At 40.2% G+C, this 24,607-nt stretch overlaps 4 protein-coding genes across 5 annotated transcripts in view; 3 read left to right on the top strand and 1 right to left on the bottom strand.

Moving 5' to 3' along the window:
* LOC121718035 (NACHT, LRR and PYD domains-containing protein 12-like) overlaps positions 1-24,607 on the top strand; it is a 1,225,568-nt gene that overhangs the window by 598,658 nt on the left and 602,303 nt on the right. The gene's annotated exons all lie outside the window — the stretch shown is intronic.
* LOC121719839 (stonustoxin subunit beta-like) lies at positions 8,967-10,402 on the top strand. The gene is made up of 2 exons (XM_042105634.1): positions 8,967-9,015; positions 9,473-10,402. Exons 1-2 carry the CDS (start codon positions 8,967-8,969, stop codon positions 10,057-10,059), a joined length of 636 nt encoding a protein of 211 aa, XP_041961568.1. The 3' UTR covers positions 10,060-10,402.
* LOC121719837 (stonustoxin subunit beta-like) lies at positions 16,127-17,550 on the top strand. Its single transcript, XM_042105632.1, has 2 exons — positions 16,127-16,175; positions 16,621-17,550. The coding sequence occupies exons 1-2, from the start codon at positions 16,127-16,129 to the stop codon at positions 17,205-17,207; spliced, it is 636 nt and encodes a 211-aa protein (XP_041961566.1). The 3' UTR covers positions 17,208-17,550.
* LOC121718078 (retinol dehydrogenase 8-like) overlaps positions 22,746-24,607 on the bottom strand; it is a 13,014-nt gene continuing 11,152 nt past the window's right edge. For both annotated transcript variants that reach the window (XM_042102920.1, XM_042102919.1), the window contains one exon: positions 22,746-23,619. In XM_042102920.1, the coding sequence (XP_041958854.1) occupies positions 23,392-23,619 (228 nt within the window). In that variant the 3' untranslated portion in view covers positions 22,746-23,391. The remainder of the gene's footprint in view (positions 23,620-24,607) is intronic.

The following is a 24,607-nucleotide window of genomic DNA, read 5'->3' as shown; positions in this document are numbered from 1 at the left end:
TATGGATACGAGGAACCTTAAGCATCAAACAGTCATTTGATCTGGTCTGATAGGGACCAGAATTCCAAACAAGCATGTTTGAAATGTAACCTAATAATGTTGGTAATTTTCCAACAATACCTTTGTAAATAAAGAGGTACCAATGATTATGTCTCCTTTCAGTCAAAGATGACCAGCCCACTTTACCGTAGAGGACACAATGATGAGTGATATGGCCATCACCGTAATGATCCTCAGGGCAGAGTGGTAGACTGAGTCCAGGGCTTTAAGTGAGCAAGCAATAGCATTTCTATAGATCACATCACCATAGAACTGACATAAAAACTGCTTCAACAACTTGTTTCCTACATTCTATAGGGAGGTTGGCTTTGTTTCTGTAGAAGAAACCATTTTTTTGTCTCAGTTTTTTTACTAGGATGGCTATATGGTAATTAAATGTGAGTTTGTCATCCAGCCATATACCAAGATATTTGTACTCAGAAACTCTATCAATGCTGGAACCATTTACAGTGGTTATTTGCAAACCATTAACCTCAATGTTCCTTGTTCTAGTAAATAACATATATTTAGTTTATTTTCATTTAGTACTAATTTAAGATTAATGAGAGCTTCACATGCCTTATCATCCAAACCAATAATATGTAATCTTTGTAAGAGTAAGCGGTGATCAACTGTATCACATGCTTTTGACAAATCAACAAAAAGGGCAGCACAGTGCTTCTTAATGTCTAAGGCAGATATTATATTATTAGTAACTAATGTGGTAGCTGTGATAGTGCTGTGGTTTGTTCTAAACCCAGATAGTTGTGGATTTAATATCTGTTGACTTGAAAGAAATTACTTGAGTTGGTTATTAACCAAAGATTCAGAAATCTTTGACAAACAGGGTAATTTGGAGATTGGACAGTAATTATTTAAATCATCTATATCACCCCATTTGTGCAAAGGTGTCACATGGGCTAGTTTCCATGCACCAGGAAATATCCATAGGAATGCTTGATTTAGAGTGCTGGCAATAAACATGTTTGGCTTGGTAGCTGGCTGTCGCCCTGGGATGCTTATAGTGGAGTTTGCCAGTGATTGATGTCCCCTGACACCCAAATAGAGACTGCATATGAGGTTGCTACCAGATGGGAATTCAACAAAGGTTAGGAGAGCCAGAATGATATCTGACATATGAGAATGGCTGTAGGGTTGGTTGCCATCTGAGGACCTGGTCAGTGCAGATAGGTTGTTTGCTGACATGGTGGCGCTCATGACCTAAATGAATGGGCTGAAGAGTATGAATGTGCAGGGATTCCTGATTTAATGGGGATAGATTTCAGGAGTGAATGGACCGGTAGATTTGATCCATTTCAGGAATGACCAGAACGTTGCACTGAATGCAGAGGACTTTGTGGAATGGTATGACATGTGGTGTTTAGGTGTTAGTAATAGTTAGGCATGGGGGGCCTGGGACACTGTCCTGGCTGGGGGGAATTGAGGGGGCAGGTGGATACTGAAAACATTTGTTGATGCCTAGTGAATATAGACCCTTTCAAGAGAGTTCCATTATCAGCATCATAGTTGGCCCCACGAGACTTCCTTTTTAACATTCCATATGTGCAGAGGAAGTAGATTGGGAACCAAATAGAATGTTCAAGCATTGTTTTTGTTTTTATTGTTGAAAGGGTCTATAGAAAACAAGCAACGCTGAGGCAAAGTTTGGACCCAGTGCATCTCTGAGACTGGAATCCTACTGGCTCAGTAGGATGTGTTAGTGTACTAAAAAAGGTACAAGGACTTTTATTTTGTGAAGTAACTGGTAAACAGGAAGAGGGAAGCGGAGAGTGGGAGATGAGGGAGAGTTTCCACGTTACTGATGTGCTCGATCAGAAATTTAGAGGTGAGCAGCCCTGGAAGAATGTTGTATACTTGGAGCTAAGAAACTCCGTGTCAGGTTGTGTTGGATGCCCCCACAGAATCTACTTTTACATTAGCAACAGCATCAGCACCTCCAGAACAGAGTAGCCCCTCCTGAGCACAACAAAACAGAGAACAACAGAACAACTTATATCTTTAAGGATGCACACACTCACAGAGAGAGAGAGAGCGAGAGAGAGAGAAAATTAAACCAATACACTTAATCTCTCCGTACACATTTTTGTAATGTTTGTGTGATTTTGAATCTGTGAGTAACACACTATGTACTCAAGTGTGTGTGTGTGTGTGTGTGTGTGTGTGTGTGTGTGTGTGTGTGTGTGTGTGTGTTCATGTTCAGAAAATCATGTTCTGATCAGGATGTTTTCTACTTTCTCTCCTCTTTTGTGCAGATGCCTGTGAGCTCACACTGGACCCAAACACAGCTAACAGACATGTCTCTCTCTCTAAGGGGAACAGAAAGGCGGATTGGGTGCCTGAAACGCCGTATCCTGACCATCCAGAGAGATTTGACTCCTGTGAACAGGTGCTGTGTAGAGAGGGTCTGTCTGGACGCTGCTACTGGGAGGCTGAGTGGAGTGATGGTGGGGGTGAGATAGCAGTGGCCTATAAAAGCATGCAGAGGAAAGGGGAGAGTGTTCTGAGCAGCTGGTTTGAACTTGAGAGTGGGACTGCTGACTGTGTGTTTGGACGTAATGACAAGTCCTGGAGTCTAAAGTGCACTCATAACAGTTACTCTGCCTGGCACAATGATAAGAAGACTGCCATACCTGCCCCCTCCGACTCCAGCAGAGTAGGAGTGTACCTGGACTGGTCAGCAGGCACTCTGTCCTTCTACAGCGTGTCCTCTGACACACTCACCCACCTGCACACGTTCCACTCCACGTTCACTGAGCCCCTTTATCCTGGGTTTGGGTTTGGATTTGACTTTTGGTTTACGGATTGTAACTTCTCAGTGTTCCTGTGCCAGGTCACATGACCTCCTAACCCTGCAGAAACAACAAAGTCTGCCAAGAAGTCATACTCTTGTTCAAAAACAAGATGGAAAATATTGATATTGTATAACAAAAACTGCACTATGTATGTTTAGATGAAATATATAGTTAGGAACAACATTATTCATACACCTGCAATATATTGATGTTGATTTTCACTTGACCAATATGTTTGTTGTTGAGAAAACCAACATTAAATCAATATTTGCCAGGGGTATGGATAATTTTCTTCCTAACTGTATTTGTGATTAATTTGGAATTGTTTAATATGTTTAATAAAACATTGTGTTATTCATACATTTAATTAAAATTATGACAAGGAATGGTTTTGATTGTTGCTGGTGGCTTTATTGCATCCACTACAATGTACAATTATTCCCTCGTGAATAAGTGATTCTGCATGTGCATTTCAAAACATTGCGATGTGAAATGATAGGTTATCCTGACATAGCCAAACTCGATTCAATTTAGAATTTGAATCTGGTCAGTGTTTCTCCTAGAAATGTTTCCAGCAGCGATGCTGTTACATGCCGGAAGTTGTAACCACGCCACGCTAAGGGGGTCAGGGGTCCCGGGAATTTGTAAAATATTTTAACGATAAAAATATTTTAATTATTTTAACGTTTTTAACATATTCTAGTTTCTGATTTCAATCTCTTTTCACCTAACAAAACCCATATTTGTCGGATATTTATTTATAAATGGCCACCATGGTCCCCAGGGGCCAAATCCGAGGCATCTACGATTCTAAATCTGATCAGACCCCCTTTGTGATTTTTGTGTGTGTGTGTTTGTGTGTGTGTGTTTGTGTGTGGGGGGCGTCTTTCTTTTCTTTTCATTTTTTACCTCAGATATCAGGTGCTTCTTCTTGTGCACCCCCTCAACTGAGCCTGCCTCAGAAATCAACCAGCTGTCACAAATTTTATAGTAACTGGGAACTATTAATATGTCATAGCTGTTAAATCAAGGATTTTATGAAAGTCAATAATGAAATACAGTAGACCTATAGTTCAGATTTAGCGAACAACCATGTTACTTCAAAGCTAAAGCTATAATGCTTGATGCTACATAATAGCAATTAAAAGTGTAGGCAGAAAATTTGTAATGTTGGAAAAAAAGCCTGGAGATCTTATTTTTTCTTCTTCAAGATGCCCATCTTTTTTGTGAGGGTGTTAGCAGTCAACTTCACCGATGACAGACTGAACTAATACTAACTGAGTACTAGTAACAATGCATAAAATGAGAACTTGTATCATTTGTAATTCCATAGAATAGGCCAGTGCGCACATTAAATCCTTCCCCAAGAATGGAAAATAACCATCATCACACATAATTGACACACAAAAAAAAACATGTTTCATACATATCTGTTCAAAAAGTTCAAATTAAATGTACACATTTACCAGACATTATATGTGTTCTTATGTATACGCATAGGGCGCCGATACAGGGGGGGAATGCCTCTGCACTCAATTGGATAGACCTAACCAATCAGAGCAACGAAATAGCCTACTGTGAGCTGTAGGAAGAACACACGAACCATCTTTCTTCTCCACAAGTGCCTTAACATACCATATCATACCAGTTATGCTTTCTACAAATATGTTTCTGATGGAAAAGTGGTGTTTAATTGCATTAAACATATTTGTAAAAAGCATAACTGGTATGATATAGAACATTATCGGTATATAGAATCAACATGAACAATTTCACCAAAGCTAGAGGCACTGGTAGTTTATTTACAAGACAATTTATACAGACAGTACCTTCAGGAAGTTTATCGTTTGCCGCCATCTTGAATTTAGTTACGATAAGTCGAGCGACGAGTACGAATGAACGGATCAGATTCCAAAAATAATTCTGTGGAAATGGATTCCAGTTGCTGCTACTGGAAGAAACTGGATAAACTACCAGTGATTTTTCAAAGTTCTCAATGTCTCGTTTTAAATGTCAGGGCCCTCGGAAGTCTACCAATGAAGTGTGGAGCTACTTTGAGCCTCGTAATTGGTGTAAAACAGTGATTTATTTGCATGGCTAGGCCGATGCCCGAGGCACCCCCTTTGAAAACCTGTTGGTAGCATCGGCTAACTAGTGCCAGATTTTGGAGTGCAGGGGACAAGCCGAGATGGGCTATGAGACATACGTTCACACTCGGTATCATGTTTCAACACACTTTAGGTCAGTGGTCCCCAAACTACGGCCCGCCACCTCATTTTGGGTGGCCCCCCAAAACATGTCTGTGGTATATAGCATTCGGCCCGCACGGGAGTATGACATCGTCAAACTATAACCTCCGCAATTTCCCCCATTCATTCTCTATGGCGAGTCTTAACAGTACACATGTAATACTATTTCTGTCCACTGGTGGTTGTTTTGGCGCTGTTTCGCGTTTGCCATCGAAAACGGAAGGAAATGTACAGTAGGCCTACTACCTGCAAACAATGTAAGAGACCTATGCTGACTGCATCAGTGCTCAAAGTATTCTAAAAGTTTATCAATTAATTGTTAATTGTTAATAACTAACTAGGCCTAACTTCTATTCAAGTCATATTTCTGGGACTTTCTGGGATAATTATTTCTATTTTTTATTCACTCGTTAAAATGTTCATACAAAGAGTTCACAAAGTTCTCATCAGGTGAGTGAAAGTTAGAATGGTGGTCATTTCAGACCACTTCAGCACTTCATAAAATTCTCATAGTTTGAGAACTTTAAATTATTTGTAGGATATTCACGACTTGTGTATGTAACTGTGTATGCAAAGACACAGAGTTCAGAGTTCACACATTTTTAATAAAAATATACTTTTGGGACTCCCTGCTAATACTTTTGGGAATGCAAAAGTCTTTTTATTAGTATTATTTAATTTGAGCTACATTTTGCACTGATATGGCATGATGGCAATATAAATACAGCTAACAATGGTATTAAATTGCAATAGCCTATGATTAAATGTAATGGAATATTCAACTAAAGTAGACTGCTGTTGTACTAAGCTATTTATGGTTACTGATATACTCCGAGTCTCTGGCCCTCTCTTAGAGCCAGGCATAGTGAGCCGGCCCTCGGAAGAAAAAGTTTGGGGACCACTGCTTTAGGTCAATATCACCGGAATTCTCCTTTAAAAGGTTGCTTATTAACACTTACAAGCTGCACATTAACTGTTAACAAATATGCTTGTAAGTAACTTACAGTTTTTTCTGATTGCTTAAGTAAATTTTTTGTAACTATTGGCTATTTTTTGCAAAACGCTAACACTCCTTGCTTAACTCTTCACACCTTCAGGGCGGAGTGGCAATCGGGACGATCGGGAGTTTTCCCGGTGGGCCGGCCGATGAGTCTGCGCGATGCGGGCCGGCTCATAGAGCTTTTATCGCGGCTGTGAGTCGTACGCGGCCATCGACCTGATAGATGCATTAAGAATTTTCCGTGAAAATCTCCGAGATCTACACTTGAACGTTTGGGAAGTCCAACCTTATACCACTCGCTCACTGTCTATATGTCATTCAAGGTTACCCTGCACACTCATCTCTCCCATTCTGATTTTTGTGTAGGCTAGCCTTAATTTTTTATCTTAATTTATTTTGTCTTATTCAGGCGTTACAGAACTTTCATCACAAATAAAAAAAATGACAATTTAATTTGTTTGTTTGTACTTAAATTAACGTAGGCCTAGGCTAGAATGGAGCAAAGCCTCCTGGGAATGGGGAATGTGTTTCTGGTTTATCCAATGAACCGATTGCAGGTCAAGTCTATTTACAGAAATGTAGGGGGATAAATGAGCGGCCCCTCGTCTAATGGCATGACCCTACAAACGATCAAGTTCGAGGAAAACTACAGAAGTTTTGACAGTCGACGGATTTGCGTGGTTGCTTGCTGTTTTACATATGGATGGAAGGCAGAGAGAAAGGTTAGCGGAGCTAAAGCATTCACGTTATTGAAACTAGCACAAGCTAGTCTTATGTTGATATGTAGCCTAGGCCTAGCCTAATGACTAATTAGTGGGCCACTCAGGCTGATAAATGGTTTGTGGAACTTGTTGGAACTGTCTATATGTAAGCCTATATAGGCCTACTTTAATCGTTCTCGTACAAACCTATTCAAAGTGCCTGTTTTTTTTTTTTTTCAATTATTTAATTACCTCTGTTATTAGGTTGACATTGTTTGTAGGCTAGGCCTTTTTTAAATTTATACAGGCAACTATTGGAGTGCTATGATACCCAGATATGTCCTTGCATGATGCTTGACATTTCCATCCACCCACAAAGCTGTTTTTATACTGCACCTTTGCATATCTAGTTCCTTACACATTTATTGAAAGTGTCTGACTACTATACCTTTGTAAATAAAGAGGTACCAATGATTATGTCTCCTTTCAGTCAAAGATGACCAGCCCACTTTACCGTAGAGGACACAATGATGAGTGATATGGCCATCACCGTAATGATCCTCAGGGCAGAGTGGTAGACTGAGTCCAGGGCTTTAAGTGAGCAAGCAATAGCATTTCTATAGATCACATCACCATAGAACTGACATAAAAACTGCTTCAACAACTTGTTTCCTACATTCTATAGGGAGGTTGGCTTTGTTTCTGTAGAAGAAACCATTTTTTTGTCTCAGTTTTTTTACTAGGATGGCTATATGGTAATTAAATGTGAGTTTGTCATCCAGCCATATACCAAGATATTTGTACTCAGAAACTCTATCAATGCTGGAACCATTTACAGTGGTTATTTGCAAACCATTAACCTCAATGTTCCTTGTTCTAGTAAATAACATATATTTAGTTTATTTTCATTTAGTACTAATTTAAGATTAATGAGAGCTTCACATGCCTTATCATCCAAACCAATAATATGTAATCTTTGTAAGAGTAAGCGGTGATCAACTGTATCACATGCTTTTGACAAATCAACAAAAAGGGCAGCACAGTGCTTCTTAATGTCTAAGGCAGATATTATATTATTAGTAACTAATGTGGTAGCTGTGATAGTGCTGTGGTTTGTTCTAAACCCAGATAGTTGTGGATTTAATATCTGTTGACTTGAAAGAAATTACTTGAGTTGGTTATTAACCAAAGATTCAGAAATCTTTGACAAACAGGGTAATTTGGAGATTGGACAGTAATTATTTAAATCATCTATATCACCCCATTTGTGCAAAGGTGTCACATGGGCTAGTTTCCATGCACCAGGAAATATCCATAGGAATGCTTGATTTAGAGTGCTGGCAATAAACATGTTTGGCTTGGTAGCTGGCTGTCGCCCTGGGATGCTTATAGTGGAGTTTGCCAGTGATTGATGTCCCCTGACACCCAAATAGAGACTGCATATGAGGTTGCTACCAGATGGGAATTCAACAAAGGTTAGGAGAGCCAGAATGATATCTGACATATGAGAATGGCTGTAGGGTTGGTTGCCATCTGAGGACCTGGTCAGTGCAGATAGGTTGTTTGCTGACATGGTGGCGCTCATGACCTAAATGAATGGGCTGAAGAGTATGAATGTGCAGGGATTCCTGATTTAATGGGGATAGATTTCAGGAGTGAATGGACCGGTAGATTTGATCCATTTCAGGAATGACCAGAACGTTGCACTGAATGCAGAGGACTTTGTGGAATGGTATGACATGTGGTGTTTAGGTGTTAGTAATAGTTAGGCATGGGGGGCCTGGGACACTGTCCTGGCTGGGGGGAATTGAGGGGGCAGGTGGATACTGAAAACATTTGTTGATGCCTAGTGAATATAGACCCTTTCAAGAGAGTTCCATTATCAGCATCATAGTTGGCCCCACGAGACTTCCTTTTTAACATTCCATATGTGCAGAGGAAGTAGATTGGGAACCAAATAGAATGTTCAAGCATTGTTTTTGTTTTTATTGTTGAAAGGGTCTATAGAAAACAAGCAACGCTGAGGCAAAGTTTGGACCCAGTGCATCTCTGAGACTGGAATCCTACTGGCTCAGTAGGATGTGTTAGTGTACTAAAAAAGGTACAAGGACTTTTATTTTGTGAAGTAACTGGTAAACAGGAAGAGGGAAGCGGAGAGTGGGAAATGAGGGAGAGTTTCCACGTTACTGATGTGCTCGATCAGAAATTTAGAGGTGAGCAGCCCTGGAAGAATGTTGTATACTTGGAGCTAAGAAATAAACTTCAAGGAGTTAAGATACAACGAAACTCCGTGTCAGGTTGTGTTGGATGCCCCCACAGAATCTACTTTTACATTAGCAACAGCATCAGCACCTCCAGAACAGAGTAGCCCCTCCTGAGCACAACAAAACAGAGAACAACAGAACAACTTATATCTTTAAGGATGCACACACTCACAGAGAGAGAGAGAGCGAGAGAGAGAGAAAATTAAACCAATACACTTAATCTCTCCGTACACATTTTTGTAATGTTTGTGTGATTTTGAATCTGTGAGTAACACACTATGTACTCAAGTGTGTGTGTGTGTGTGTGTGTGTGTGTGTGTGTGTGTGTGTGTGTGTGTGTGTGTTCATGTTCAGAAAATCATGTTCTGATCAGGATGTTTTCTACTTTCTCTCCTCTTTTGTGCAGATGCCTGTGAGCTCACACTGGACCCAAACACAGCTAACAGACATGTCTCTCTCTCTAAGGGGAACAGAAAGGCGGATTGGGTGCCTGAAACGCCGTATCCTGACCATCCAGAGAGATTTGACTCCTGTGAACAGGTGCTGTGTAGAGAGGGTCTGTCTGGACGCTGCTACTGGGAGGCTGAGTGGAGTGATGGTGGGGGTGAGATAGCAGTGGCCTATAAAAGCATGCAGAGGAAAGGGGAGAGTGTTCTGAGCAGCTGGTTTGAACTTGAGAGTGGGACTGCTGACTGTGTGTTTGGACGTAATGACAAGTCCTGGAGTCTAAAGTGCACTCATAACAGTTACTCTGCCTGGCACAATGATAAGAAGACTGCCATACCTGCCCCCTCCGACTCCAGCAGAGTAGGAGTGTACCTGGACTGGTCAGCAGGCACTCTGTCCTTCTACAGCGTGTCCTCTGACACACTCACCCACCTGCACACGTTCCACTCCACGTTCACTGAGCCCCTTTATCCTGGGTTTGGGTTTGGATTTGACTTTTGGTTTACGGATTGTAACTTCTCAGTGTTCCTGTGCCAGGTCACATGACCTCCTAACCCTGCAGAAACAACAAAGTCTGCCAAGAAGTCATACTCTTGTTCAAAAACAAGATGGAAAATATTGATATTGTATAACAAAAACTGCACTATGTATGTTTAGATGAAATATATAGTTAGGAACAACATTATTCATACACCTGCAATATATTGATGTTGATTTTCACTTGACCAATATGTTTGTTGTTGAGAAAACCAACATTAAATCAATATTTGCCAGGGGTATGGATAATTTTCTTCCTAACTGTATTTGTGATTAATTTGGAATTGTTTAATATGTTTAATAAAACATTGTGTTATTCATACATTTAATTAAAATTATGACAAGGAATGGTTTTGATTGTTGCTGGTGGCTTTATTGCATCCACTACAATGTACAATTATTCCCTCGTGAATAAGTGATTCTGCATGTGCATTTCAAAACATTGCGATGTGAAATGATAGGTTATCCTGACATAGCCAAACTCGATTCAATTTAGAATTTGAATCTGGTCAGTGTTTCTCCTAGAAATGTTTCCAGCAGCGGTGCTGTTACATGCCGGAAGTTGTAACCACGCCACGCTAAGGGGGTCAGGGGTCCCGGGAATTTGTAAAATATTTTAACGATAAAAATATTTTAATTATTTTAACGTTTTTAACATATTCTAGTTTCTGATTTCAATCTCTTTTCACCTAACAAAACCCATATTTGTCGGATATTTATTTATAAATGGCCACCATGGTCCCCAGGGGCCAAATCCGAGGCATCTACGATTCTAAATCTGATCAGACCCCCTTTGTGATTTTTGTGTGTGTGTGTTTGTGTGTGTGTGTTTGTGTGTGGGGGGCGTCTTTCTTTTCTTTTCATTTTTTACCTCAGATATCAGGTGCTTCTTCTTGTGCACCCCCTCAACTGAGCCTGCCTCAGAAATCAACCAGCTGTCACAAATTTTATAGTAACTGGGAACTATTAATATGTCATAGCTGTTAAATCAAGGATTTTATGAAAGTCAATAATGAAATACAGTAGACCTATAGTTCAGATTTAGCGAACAACCATGTTACTTCAAAGCTAAAGCTATAATGCTTGATGCTACATAATAGCAATTAAAAGTGTAGGCAGAAAATTTGTAATGTTGGAAAAAAAGCCTGGAGATCTTATTTTTTCTTCTTCAAGATGCCCATCTTTTTTGTGAGGGTGTTAGCAGTCAACTTCACCGATGACAGACTGAACTAATACTAACTGAGTACTAGTAACAATGCATAAAATGAGAACTTGTATCATTTGTAATTCCATAGAATAGGCCAGTGCGCACATTAAATCCTTCCCCAAGAATGGAAAATAACCATCATCACACATAATTGACACACAAAAAAAAACATGTTTCATACATATCTGTTCAAAAAGTTCAAATTAAATGTACACATTTACCAGACATTATATGTGTTCTTATGTATACGCATAGGGCGCCGATACAGGGGGGGAATGCCTCTGCACTCAATTGGATAGACCTAACCAATCAGAGCAACGAAATAGCCTACTGTGAGCTGTAGGAAGAACACACGAACCATCTTTCTTCTCCACAAGTGCCTTAACATACCATATCATACCAGTTATGCTTTCTACAAATATGTTTCTGATGGAAAAGTGGTGTTTAATTGCATTAAACATATTTGTAAAAAGCATAACTGGTATGATATAGAACATTATCGGTATATAGAATCAACATGAACAATTTCACCAAAGCTAGAGGCACTGGTAGTTTATTTACAAGACAATTTATACAGACAGTACCTTCAGGAAGTTTATCGTTTGCCGCCATCTTGAATTTAGTTACGATAAGTCGAGCGACGAGTACGAATGAACGGATCAGATTCCAAAAATAATTCTGTGGAAATGGATTCCAGTTGCTGCTACTGGAAGAAACTGGATAAACTACCAGTGATTTTTCAAAGTTCTCAATGTCTCGTTTTAAATGTCAGGGCCCTCGGAAGTCTACCAATGAAGTGTGGAGCTACTTTGAGCCTCGTAATTGGTGTAAAACAGTGATTTATTTGCATGGCTAGGCCGATGCCCGAGGCACCCCCTTTGAAAACCTGTTGGTAGCATCGGCTAACTAGTGCCAGATTTTGGAGTGCAGGGGACAAGCCGAGATGGGCTATGAGACATACGTTCACACTCGGTATCATGTTTCAACACACTTTAGGTCAGTGGTCCCCAAACTACGGCCCGCCACCTCATTTTGGGTGGCCCCCCAAAACATGTCTGTGGTATATAGCATTCGGCCCGCACGGGAGTATGACATCGTCAAACTATAACCTCCGCAATTTCCCCCATTCATTCTCTATGGCGAGTCTTAACAGTACACATGTAATACTATTTCTGTCCACTGGTGGTTGTTTTGGCGCTGTTTCGCGTTTGCCATCGAAAACGGAAGGAAATGTACAGTAGGCCTACTACCTGCAAACAATGTAAGAGACCTATGCTGACTGCATCAGTGCTCAAAGTATTCTAAAAGTTTATCAATTAATTGTTAATTGTTAATAACTAACTAGGCCTAACTTCTATTCAAGTCATATTTCTGGGACTTTCTGGGATAATTATTTCTATTTTTTATTCACTCGTTAAAATGTTCATACAAAGAGTTCACAAAGTTCTCATCAGGTGAGTGAAAGTTAGAATGGTGGTCATTTCAGACCACTTCAGCACTTCATAAAATTCTCATAGTTTGAGAACTTTAAATTATTTGTAGGATATTCACGACTTGTGTATGTAACTGTGTATGCAAAGACACAGAGTTCAGAGTTCACACATTTTTAATAAAAATATACTTTTGGGACTCCCTGCTAATACTTTTGGGAATGCAAAAGTCTTTTTATTAGTATTATTTAATTTGAGCTACATTTTGCACTGATATGGCATGATGGCAATATAAATACAGCTAACAATGGTATTAAATTGCAATAGCCTATGATTAAATGTAATGGAATATTCAACTAAAGTAGACTGCTGTTGTACTAAGCTATTTATGGTTACTGATATACTCCGAGTCTCTGGCCCTCTCTTAGAGCCAGGCATAGTGAGCCGGCCCTCGGAAGAAAAAGTTTGGGGACCACTGCTTTAGGTCAATATCACCGGAATTCTCCTTTAAAAGGTTGCTTATTAACACTTACAAGCTGCACATTAACTGTTAACAAATATGCTTGTAAGTAACTTACAGTTTTTTCTGATTGCTTAAGTAAATTTTTTGTAACTATTGGCTATTTTTTGCAAAACGCTAACACTCCTTGCTTAACTCTTCACACCTTCAGGGCGGAGTGGCAATCGGGACGATCGGGAGTTTTCCCGGTGGGCCGGCCGATGAGTCTGCGCGATGCGGGCCGGCTCATAGAGCTTTTATCGCGGCTGTGAGTCGTACGCGGCCATCGACCTGATAGATGCATTAAGAATTTTCCGTGAAAATCTCCGAGATCTACACTTGAACGTTTGGGAAGTCCAACCTTATACCACTCGCTCACTGTCTATATGTCATTCAAGGTTACCCTGCACACTCATCTCTCCCATTCTGATTTTTGTGTAGGCTAGCCTTAATTTTTTATCTTAATTTATTTTGTCTTATTCAGGCGTTACAGAACTTTCATCACAAATAAAAAAAATGACAATTTAATTTGTTTGTTTGTACTTAAATTAACGTAGGCCTAGGCTAGAATGGAGCAAAGCCTCCTGGGAATGGGGAATGTGTTTCTGGTTTATCCAATGAACCGATTGCAGGTCAAGTCTATTTACAGAAATGTAGGGGGATAAATGAGCGGCCCCTCGTCTAATGGCATGATCCTACAAACGATCAAGTTCGAGGAAAACTACAGAAGTTTTGACAGTCGACGGATTTGCGTGGTTGCTTGCTGTTTTACATATGGATGGAAGGCAGAGAGAAAGGTTAGCGGAGCTAAAGCATTCACGTTATTGAAACTAGCACAAGCTAGTCTTATGTTGATATGTAGCCTAGGCCTAGCCTAATGACTAATTAGTGGGCCACTCAGGCTGATAAATGGTTTGTGGAACTTGTTGGAACTGTCTATATGTAAGCCTATATAGGCCTACTTTAATCGTTCTCGTACAAACCTATTCAAAGTGCCTGTTTTTTTTTTTTTTCAATTATTTAATTACCTCTGTTATTAGGTTGACATTGTTTGTAGGCTAGGCCTTTTTTAAATTTATACAGGCAACTATTGGAGTGCTATGATACCCAGATATGTCCTTGCATGATGCTTGACATTTCCATCCACCCACAAAGCTGTTTTTATACTGCACCTTTGCATATCTAGTTCCTTACACATTTATTGAAAGTGTCTGACTACTATACCTTTGTAAATAAAGAGGTACCAATGATTATGTCTCCTTTCAGTCAAAGATGACCAGCCCACTTTACCGTAGAGGACACAATGATGAGTGATATGGCCATCACCGTAATGATCCTCAGGGCAGAGTGGTAGACTGAGTCCAGGGCTTTAAGTGAGCAAGCAATAGCATTTCTATAGATCACATCACCATAGAACTGACATAAAAACTGCTTCAACAACTTGTTTCCTACATTCTATAGGGAGGTTGGCTTTGTTTCTGTAGAAGAAACCATTTTTTTGTCTCAGTTTTTTTACTAGGATGGCTATATGGTAATTAAATGTGAGTTTGTCATCCAGCCATATACCAAGATATTTGTACTCAGAAACTCTATCAATGCTGGAACCATTTACAGTGGTTATTTGCAAACCATTAACCTCAATGTTCCTTGTTCTAGTAAATAACATATATTTAGTTTATTTTCATTTAGTACTAATTTAAGATTAATGAGAGCTTCACATGCCTTATCATCCAAACCAATAATATGTAATCTTTGTAAGAGTAAGCGGTGATCAACTGTATCACATGCTTTTGACAAATCAACAAAAAGGGCAGCACAGTGCTTCTTAATGTCTAAGGCAGATATTATATTATTAGTAACTAATGTGGTAGCTGTGATAGTGCTGTGGTTTGTTCTAAACCCAGATAGTTGTGGATTTAATATCTGTTGACTTGAAAGAAATTACTTGAGTTGGTTATTAACCAAAGATTCAGAAATCTTTGACAAACAGGGTAATTTGGAGATTGGACAGTAATTATTTAAATCATCTATATCACCCCATTTGTGCAAAGGTGTCACATGGGCTAGTTTCCATGCACCAGGAAATATCCATAGGAATGCTTGATTTAGAGTGCTGGCAATAAACATGTTTGGCTTGGTAGCTGGCTGTCGCCCTGGGATGCTTATAGTGGAGTTTGCCAGTGATTGATGTCCCCTGACACCCAAATAGAGACTGCATATGAGGTTGCTACCAGATGGGAATTCAACAAAGGTTAGGAGAGCCAGAATGATATCTGACATATGAGAATGGCTGTAGGGTTGGTTGCCATCTGAGGACCTGGTCAGTGCAGATAGGTTGTTTGCTGACATGGTGGCGCTCATGACCTAAATGAATGGGCTGAAGAGTATGAATGTGCAGGGATTCCTGATTTAATGGGGATAGATTTCAGGAGTGAATGGACCGGTAGATTTGATCCATTTCAGGAATGACCAGAACGTTGCACTGAATGCAGAGGACTTTGTGGAATGGTATGACATGTGGTGTTTAGGTGTTAGTAATAGTTAGGCATGGGGGGCCTGGGACACTGTCCTGGCTGGGGGGAATTGAGGGGGCAGGTGGATACTGAAAACATTTGTTGATGCCTAGTGAATATAGACCCTTTCAAGAGAGTTCCATTATCAGCATCATAGTTGGCCCCACGAGACTTCCTTTTTAACATTCCATATGTGCAGAGGAAGTAGATTGGGAACCAAATAGAATGTTCAAGCATTGTTTTTGTTTTTATTGTTGAAAGGGTCTATAGAAAACAAGCAACGCTGAGGCAAAGTTTGGACCCAGTGCATCTCTGAGACTGGAATCCTACTGGCTCAGTAGGATGTGTTAGTGTACTAAAAAAGGTACAAGGACTTTTATTTTGTGAAGTAACTGGTAAACAGGAAGAGGGAAGCGGAGAGTGGGAAATGAGGGAGAGTTTCCACGTTACTGATGTGCTCGATCAGAAATTTAGAGGTGAGCAGCCCTGGAAGAATGTTGTATACTTGGAGCTAAGAAATAAACTTCAAGGAGTTAAGATACAACGAAACTCCGTGTCAGGTTGTGTTGGATGCCCCCACAGAATCTACTTTTACATTAGCAACAGCATCAGCACCTCCAGAACAGAGTAGCCCCTCCTGAGCACAACAAAACAGAGAACAACAGAACAACTTATATCTTTAAGGATGCACACACTCACAGAGAGAGAGAGAGCGAGAGAGAGAGAAAATTAAACCAATACACTTAATCTCTCCGTACACATTTTTGTAATGTTTGTGTGATTTTGAATCTGTGAGTAACACACTATGTACTCAAGTGTGTGTGTGTGTGTGTGTGTGTGTGTGTGTGTGTGTGTGTGTTCATGTTCAGAAAATCATGTTCTGATCAGGATGTTTTCTACTTTCTCTCCTCTTTTGTGCAGATGCCTGTGAGCTCACACTGGACCCAAACACAGCTAACAGACATGTCTCTCTCTCTAAGGGGAACAGAAAGGCGGATTGGGTGCCTGAAACGCCGTATCCTGACCATCCAGAGAGATTTGACTCCTGTGAACAGGTGCTGTGTAGAGAGGGTCTGTCTGGACGCTGCTACTGGGAGGCTGAGTGGAGTGATGGTGGGGGTGAGATAGCAGTGGCCTATAAAAGCATGCAGAGGAAAGGGGAGAGTGTTCTGAGCAGCTGGTTTGAACTTGAGAGTGGGACTGCTGACTGTGTGTTTGGACGTAATGACAAGTCCTGGAGTCTAAAGTGCACTCATAACAGTTACTCTGCCTGGCACAATGATAAGAAGACTGCCATACCTGCCCCCTCCGACTCCAGCAGAGTAGGAGTGTACCTGGACTGGTCAGCAGGCACTCTGTCCTTCTACAGCGTGTCCTCTGACACACTCACCCACCTGCACACGTTCCACTCCACGTTCACTGAGCCCCTTTATCCTGGGTTTGGGTTTGGATTTGACTTTTGGTTTACGGATTGTAACTTCTCAGTGTTCCTGTGCCAGGTCACATGACCTCCTAACCCTGCAGAAACAACAAAGTCTGCCAAGAAGTCATACTCTTGTTCAAAAACAAGATGGAAAATATTGATATTGTATAACAAAAACTGCACTATGTATGTTTAGATGAAATATATAGTTAGGAACAACATTATTCATACACCTGCAATATATTGATGTTGATTTTCACTTGACCAATATGTTTGTTGTTGAGAAAACCAACATTAAATCAATATTTGCCAGGGGTATGGATAATTTTCTTCCTAACTGTATTTGTGATTAATTTGGAATTGTTTAATATGTTTAATAAAACATTGTGTTATTCATACATTTAATTAAAATTATGACAAGGAATGGTTTTGATTGTTGCTGGTGGCTTTATTGCATCCACTACAATGTACAATTATTCCCTCGTGAATAAGTGATTCTGCATGTGCATTTCAAAACATTGCGATGTGAAATGATAGGTTATCCTGACATAGCCAAACTCGATTCAATTTAGAATTTGAATCTGGTCAGTGTTTCTCCTAGAAATGTTTCCAGCAGCGGTGCTGTTACATGCCGGAAGTTGTAACCACGCCACGCTAAGGGGGTCAGGGGTCCCGGGAATTTGTAAAATATTTTAACGATAAAAATATTTTAATTATTTTAACGTTTTTAACATATTCTAGTTTCTGATTTCAATCTCTTTTCACCTAACAAAACCCATATTTGTCGGATATTTATTTATAAATGGCCACCATGGTCCCCAGGGGCCAAATCCGAGGCATCTACGATTCTAAATCTGATCAGACCCCCTTTGTGATTTTTGTGTGTGTGTGTTTGTGTGTGTGTGTTTGTGTGTGGGGGGCGTCTTTCTTTTCTTTTCATTTTTTACCTCAGATATCAGGTGCTTCTTCTTGTGCACCCCCTCAACTGAGCCTGCCTCAGAAATCAACCAGCTGTCACAAATTTTATAGTAACTGGGAACTATTAATATGTCATAGCTGTTAAATCAAGGATTTTATGAAAGTCAATAATGAAATACAGTAGACCTATAGTTCAGATTTAGCGAACAACCATGTTACTTCAAAGCTAAAGCTATAATGCTTGATGCTACATAATAGCAATTAAAAGTGTAGGCAGAAAATTTGTAATGTTGGAAAAAAAGCCTGGAGATCTTATTTTTTCTTCTTCAAGATGCCCATCTTTTTTGTGAGGGTGTTAGCAGTCAACTTCACCGATGACAGACTGAACTAATACTAACTGAGTACTAGTAACAATGCATAAAATGAGAACTTGTATCATTTGTAATTCCATAGAATAGGCCAGTGCGCACATTAAATCCTTCCCCAAGAATGGAAAATAACCATCATCACACATAATTGACACACAAAAAAAAACATGTTTCATACATATCTGTTCAAAAAGTTCAAATTAAATGTACACATTTACCAGACATTATATGTGTTCTTATGTATACGCATAGGGCGCCGATACAGGGGGGGAATGCCTCTGCACTCAATTGGATAGACCTAACCAATCAGAGCAACGAAATAGCCTACTGTGAGCTGTAGGAAGAACACACGAACCATCTTTCTTCTCCACAAGTGCCTTAACATACCATATCATACCAGTTATGCTTTCTACAAATATGTTTCTGATGGAAAAGTGGTGTTTAATTGCATTAAACATATTTGTAAAAAGCATAACTGGTATGATATAGAACATTATCGGTATATAGAATCAACATGAACAATTTCACCAAAGCTAGAGGCACTGGTAGTTTATTTACAAGACAATTTATACAGACAGTACCTTCAGGAAGTTTATCGTTTGCCGCCATCTTGAATTTAGTTACGATAAGTCGAGCGACGAGTACGAATGAACGGATCAGATTCCAAAAATAATTCTGTGGAAATGGATTCCAGTTGCTGCTACTGGAAGAAACTGGATAAACTACCAGTGATTTTTCAAAGTTCTCAATGTCTCGTTTTAAATGTCAGGGCCCTCGGAAGTCTACCAATGAAGTGTGGAGCTACTTTGAGCCTCGTAATTGGTGTAAAACAGTGATTTATTTGCATGGCTAGGCCGATGCCCGAGGCACCCCCTTTGAAAACCTGTTGGTAGCATCGGCTAACTAGTGCCAGATTTTGGAGTGCAGGGGACAAGCCGAGATGGGCTATGAGACATACGTTCACACTCGGTATCATGTTTCAACACACTTTAGGTCAGTGGTCCCCAAACTACGGCCCGCCACCTCATTTTGGGTGGCCCCCCAAAACATGTCTGTGGTATATAGCATTCGGCCCGCACGGGAGTATGACATCGTCAAACTATAACCTCCGCAATTTCCCCCATTCATTCTCTATGGCGAGTCTTAACAGTACACATGTAATACTATTTCTGTCCACTGGTGGTTGTTTTGGCGCTGTTTCGCGTTTGCCATCGAAAACGGAAGGAAATGTACAGTAGGCCTACTACCTGCAAACAATGTAAGAGACCTATGCTGACTGCATCAGTGCTCAAAGTATTCTAAAAGTTTATCAATTAATTGTTAATTGTTAATAACTAACTAGGCCTAACTTCTATTCAAGTCATATTTCTGGGACTTTCTGGGATAATTATTTCTATTTTTTATTCACTCGTTAAAATGTTCATACAAAGAGTTCACAAAGTTCTCATCAGGTGAGTGAAAGTTAGAATGGTGGTCATTTCAGACCACTTCAGCACTTCATAAAATTCTCATAGTTTGAGAACTTTAAATTATTTGTAGGATATTCACGACTTGTGTATGTAACTGTGTATGCAAAGACACAGAGTTCAGAGTTCACACATTTTTAATAAAAATATACTTTTGGGACTCCCTGCTAATACTTTTGGGAATGCAAAAGTCTTTTTATTAGTATTATTTAATTTGAGCTACATTTTGCACTGATATGGCATGATGGCAATATAAATACAGCTAACAATGGTATTAAATTGCAATAGCCTATGATTAAATGTAATGGAATATTCAACTAAAGTAGACTGCTGTTGTACTAAGCTATTTATGGTTACTGATATACTCCGAGTCTCTGGCCCTCTCTTAGAGCCAGGCATAGTGAGCCGGCCCTCGGAAGAAAAAGTTTGGGGACCACTGCTTTAGGTCAATATCACCGGAATTCTCCTTTAAAAGGTTGCTTATTAACACTTACAAGCTGCACATTAACTGTTAACAAATATGCTTGTAAGTAACTTACAGTTTTTTCTGATTGCTTAAGTAAATTTTTTGTAACTATTGGCTATTTTTTGCAAAACGCTAACACTCCTTGCTTAACTCTTCACACCTTCAGGGCGGAGTGGCAATCGGGACGATCGGGAGTTTTCCCGGTGGGCCGGCCGATGAGTCTGCGCGATGCGGGCCGGCTCATAGAGCTTTTATCGCGGCTGTGAGTCGTACGCGGCCATCGACCTGATAGATGCATTAAGAATTTTCCGTGAAAATCTCCGAGATCTACACTTGAACGTTTGGGAAGTCCAACCTTATACCACTCGCTCACTGTCTATATGTCATTCAAGGTTACCCTGCACACTCATCTCTCCCATTCTGATTTTTGTGTAGGCTAGCCTTAATTTTTTATCTTAATTTATTTTGTCTTATTCAGGCGTTACAGAACTTTCATCACAAATAAAAAAAATGACAATTTAATTTGTTTGTTTGTACTTAAATTAACGTAGGCCTAGGCTAGAATGGAGCAAAGCCTCCTGGGAATGGGGAATGTGTTTCTGGTTTATCCAATGAACCGATTGCAGGTCAAGTCTATTTACAGAAATGTAGGGGGATAAATGAGCGGCCCCTCGTCTAATGGCATGACCCTACAAACGATCAAGTTCGAGGAAAACTACAGAAGTTTTGACAGTCGACGGATTTGCGTGGTTGCTTGCTGTTTTACATATGGATGGAAGGCAGAGAGAAAGGTTAGCGGAGCTAAAGCATTCACGTTATTGAAACTAGCACAAGCTAGTCTTATGTTGATATGTAGCCTAGGCCTAGCCTAATGACTAATTAGTGGGCCACTCAGGCTGATAAATGGTTTGTGGAACTTGTTGGAACTGTCTATATGTAAGCCTATATAGGCCTACTTTAATCGTTCTCGTACAAACCTATTCAAAGTGCCTGTTTTTTTTTTTTTTCAATTATTTAATTACCTCTGTTATTAGGTTGACATTGTTTGTAGGCTAGGCCTTTTTTAAATTTATACAGGCAACTATTGGAGTGCTATGATACCCAGATATGTCCTTGCATGATGCTTGACATTTCCATCCACCCACAAAGCTGTTTTTATACTGCACCTTTGCATATCTAGTTCCTTACACATTTATTGAAAGTGTCTGGTTTGTGGTTGATTGGCTTGTTGTATTGCATTAGCACTATATATTTTGTTTGTGCTATTGATGTGCGTGCATGTTTGGGGGGGGGGTGTTGGGAGGGGGGGCCGGTGCCGTCAGAATTTTCCCGGTGGATTTTAGTGCCCCACTCCGCCCCTGCACACCTTTGTAAAAATGGTTACCGACAAACACGGGACGTCCCCCAGACCTTATGCGGACATTCACGACGTCCCCGATTGGTTCCGAACGTCATGTTCTTTAGCGGACGTTCCGGTGACGTTATTGACTTCCGGAGCAATAAAGTTACACCGGAGACATCAAGGGGACGTTTGTTTATTCACACATGGCAGCGGAGTTGAGAGCGCGCCTGCAGGACGGAGACATCACATCCATGCGCGACTTCACGTTACACGTCATTACGTAGCAACATTCAGTCATTACAAGTGCCTCTTGATTGATTAATTACCACTATGTGGATACTGTTTTTTAGAATTAATTTAGATTAAGTGTTAGTTATTATAATTTGTATTTTAGTGTATTTAGTATATTTTTTATATTCTACTGTCCTTATTGCTTAACTGTGTTTTTATATTATATACTTTAATTACTTTTTCTGCTGTTAGTGAATGTGTGTGTGTTGTCTGTATGCTACTGAGACCTTGAATTTCCCCTGGGGATCAATAAAGTATCTATCTATCTATCTATCTATCTATCGATCTATCTATATCTAATTTAATTGTTGTTATGAACTGGATATGTGATGATTCTGTGAATACTGGATATGGGGCCCTCGTTGTACAATGCCTGCATACCACAAATAGTGCAATCATACAATCAATGAGAGCATGTGGTTATAAATTCTTTGATGCAACAGTTGCTTTTCTGGACCAGTGAGTGACATTTGGGTAATTTTCTGCGGCACACCTGATGATCTCTCACGGCACACCCCGGCACAGTGGTTGAAAAACACTGGTCTAAGGCAACATATCATACAGTTTATGAAGTTGTGCGTCTATGAACAAAGTAGAACCATGGTTCACTGCAGATATGTGAATTATGTAGCACATACATTTTGAGTTTAACGTTAATGTATAACGTTACAAACTAGGATATGGATTTTATCAAATTCATGTTAGCTGATGTGATGCTTGGTGTAACGTTAGCAAAGTCGCTGTTCTTAGCTTCTAGCTTACAATGCGCATTTCTTCAGATAACTGTCATTATAACATAATTTTAATTTCATATCAATACATATTCAGACATACACATAGACACATATTCAAAATATACCATTTTCAAACCATGTGTAATTATCTATATGCAAAATATATGCTTTATATTATCTAAAAATACATTTGCCTGTTTTTATTATCTAGTCTGTTGAAAAAAATAAAGTGTGTGTGTTGGGCTGTCTGGGTGTGATTCTGTGATTGTATGATAAAGACACAAAACACTTTTAGAGGTGATTATGAAATGTGATCATGTTCTTTGTTTGTTTGTCCTGATCTTGCGTGGTGTTCAGGCGTGTAGAGAATGCGTGTAGAGATGTGGCTCAGTAGCGCCCCCCATCTGTATGGCTGAGTGACGGTCTGTTGAATGAACAGGTCTCTGGGTTAAAGCGCCTGCTGAACACATACTGTAGACATCAATGGAAAATGGAAATGTAGGCGGCTAGAAGGTGTAGCTCAACAGCGCCCTCTATCCGTGTGATTTGGAAACAGTCTGCTAGCTGTGCAATCCTAAATGTAAATGGCTTAACGGCGCCCTCTAGTCAATGTGGATGGGATGACAGCCTGCTAAATGCGCGACCTTAACCACTCCTGCTCGCTTGCTCGACGGCGCCACCCTGTCAGTGTGGCGAGACAGTGCGGCTCCGCAGGCAGCCACAGGTCAGGTACTTCATAGCGGTCATGCTGACGTGCATGAGGCCGCCCATGTTGAAGAGCATGTGGTAGAAAGCCTTGACGGACAGCCCGCCCGTCTCGTCGGCGTACTTCATGGCCACGATGGGCGTGTACAGCGGGTTGGTCAGGTTACGGAAGCGCGGGCTGCTCGCCTCGATCACCTTCTTGGTGCACTGCAGAGGAAGAGGAGGAGGAAGAGGAGCAGGGAGGTGAATATGTGACTTGGGGGCCTAATTTAAAGGATGTGCAAAGTGCAAAGTCTATCAACAAGCAAAGTTCTTGTGCATGAGCTCCAGCTATCATGTGGCATGTGCAAGCATTGGACTTACTCATCAGTGTTAGTGCGGTTGCCCATTGGGTTACAGTAAATGAGCAAATTGATTTTGCTTGATTTTGTTGCTAAATTAGCCGTAGTTAGCCTTATGACTTTGCCCATTGAACATTATTCAAATTATTGTCATAATATAATGCAGTGTTTTTCAACCACTGTGCCGGGGCACACTAGTGTGCCGTGAGAGATCATCAGGTGTGCCGCAGAAAATTACCCAAATGTCACTCACTGGTCCAGAAAAGCAACTGTTGCATCAAAGAATTTATAACCACATGCTCTCATTGATTGTATGATTGCACTATTTGTGGTATGCAGGCAATGTACAACGGGGACCCCCCATATCCAGTATTCACAGAATCATCACATATCCAGTTCATAACAACAATCAAAATAGATATAGTAACCTACAAATGAAACAGAGGGAGCTTGTTTTATTGAGCAGGTCTTGCATAGATAGATAGATAGATAGATAGACAGATACTTTATTGATCCCTAGGGGAAATTTAAGGTCACAGTAGCATACAGACAACATACTGTACACACACACATTCACTAACAGCAGAAAAAGTCATTAAAAGTATATAATATAAAAACACAACTAAGCAATAAGGACTGTAGAAGATAAAGAATATACTAAATATACTAAAATACAAATTAAATAAATTCTAAAAAACAGTATCCACATAGTGAGTGATTAATCAATAAGGTGCGCTTGCAATGACTGAAGCAGGGACTGAGCCTGAGGTCCTCTGTGCATAAGGTAAGGTAAGGTGCTCTTTGTGAATGAGTGTCATGGTGATGGTGCAAATGAGTAAGTCAAACAGTGCAAC

This window comes from Alosa sapidissima, chromosome 9 (assembly GCF_018492685.1).
Source record: "Alosa sapidissima isolate fAloSap1 chromosome 9, fAloSap1.pri, whole genome shotgun sequence".
In the NCBI taxonomy this organism is placed as follows: Eukaryota; Metazoa; Chordata; class Actinopteri; order Clupeiformes; family Clupeidae; genus Alosa; species Alosa sapidissima.
Note: the sequence above shows the minus strand (reverse complement) of the source record. Positions and strands in the feature narration are given on the sequence as shown.

Coding starts and splice junctions, on each gene's coding strand:
- LOC121719839 (XM_042105634.1), top strand. CDS start 8,967: ATGAGGGAGAGTTTCCACGTTACTGATGTGCTCGATCAGAAATTTAGA. Junction 9,016..9,472: donor GCTCGATCAGAAATTTAGAG/GTGAGCAGCCCT, acceptor TCTTTTGTGCAG/ATGCCTGTGAGCTCACACTG.
- LOC121719837 (XM_042105632.1), top strand. CDS start 16,127: ATGAGGGAGAGTTTCCACGTTACTGATGTGCTCGATCAGAAATTTAGA. Junction 16,176..16,620: donor GCTCGATCAGAAATTTAGAG/GTGAGCAGCCCT, acceptor TCTTTTGTGCAG/ATGCCTGTGAGCTCACACTG.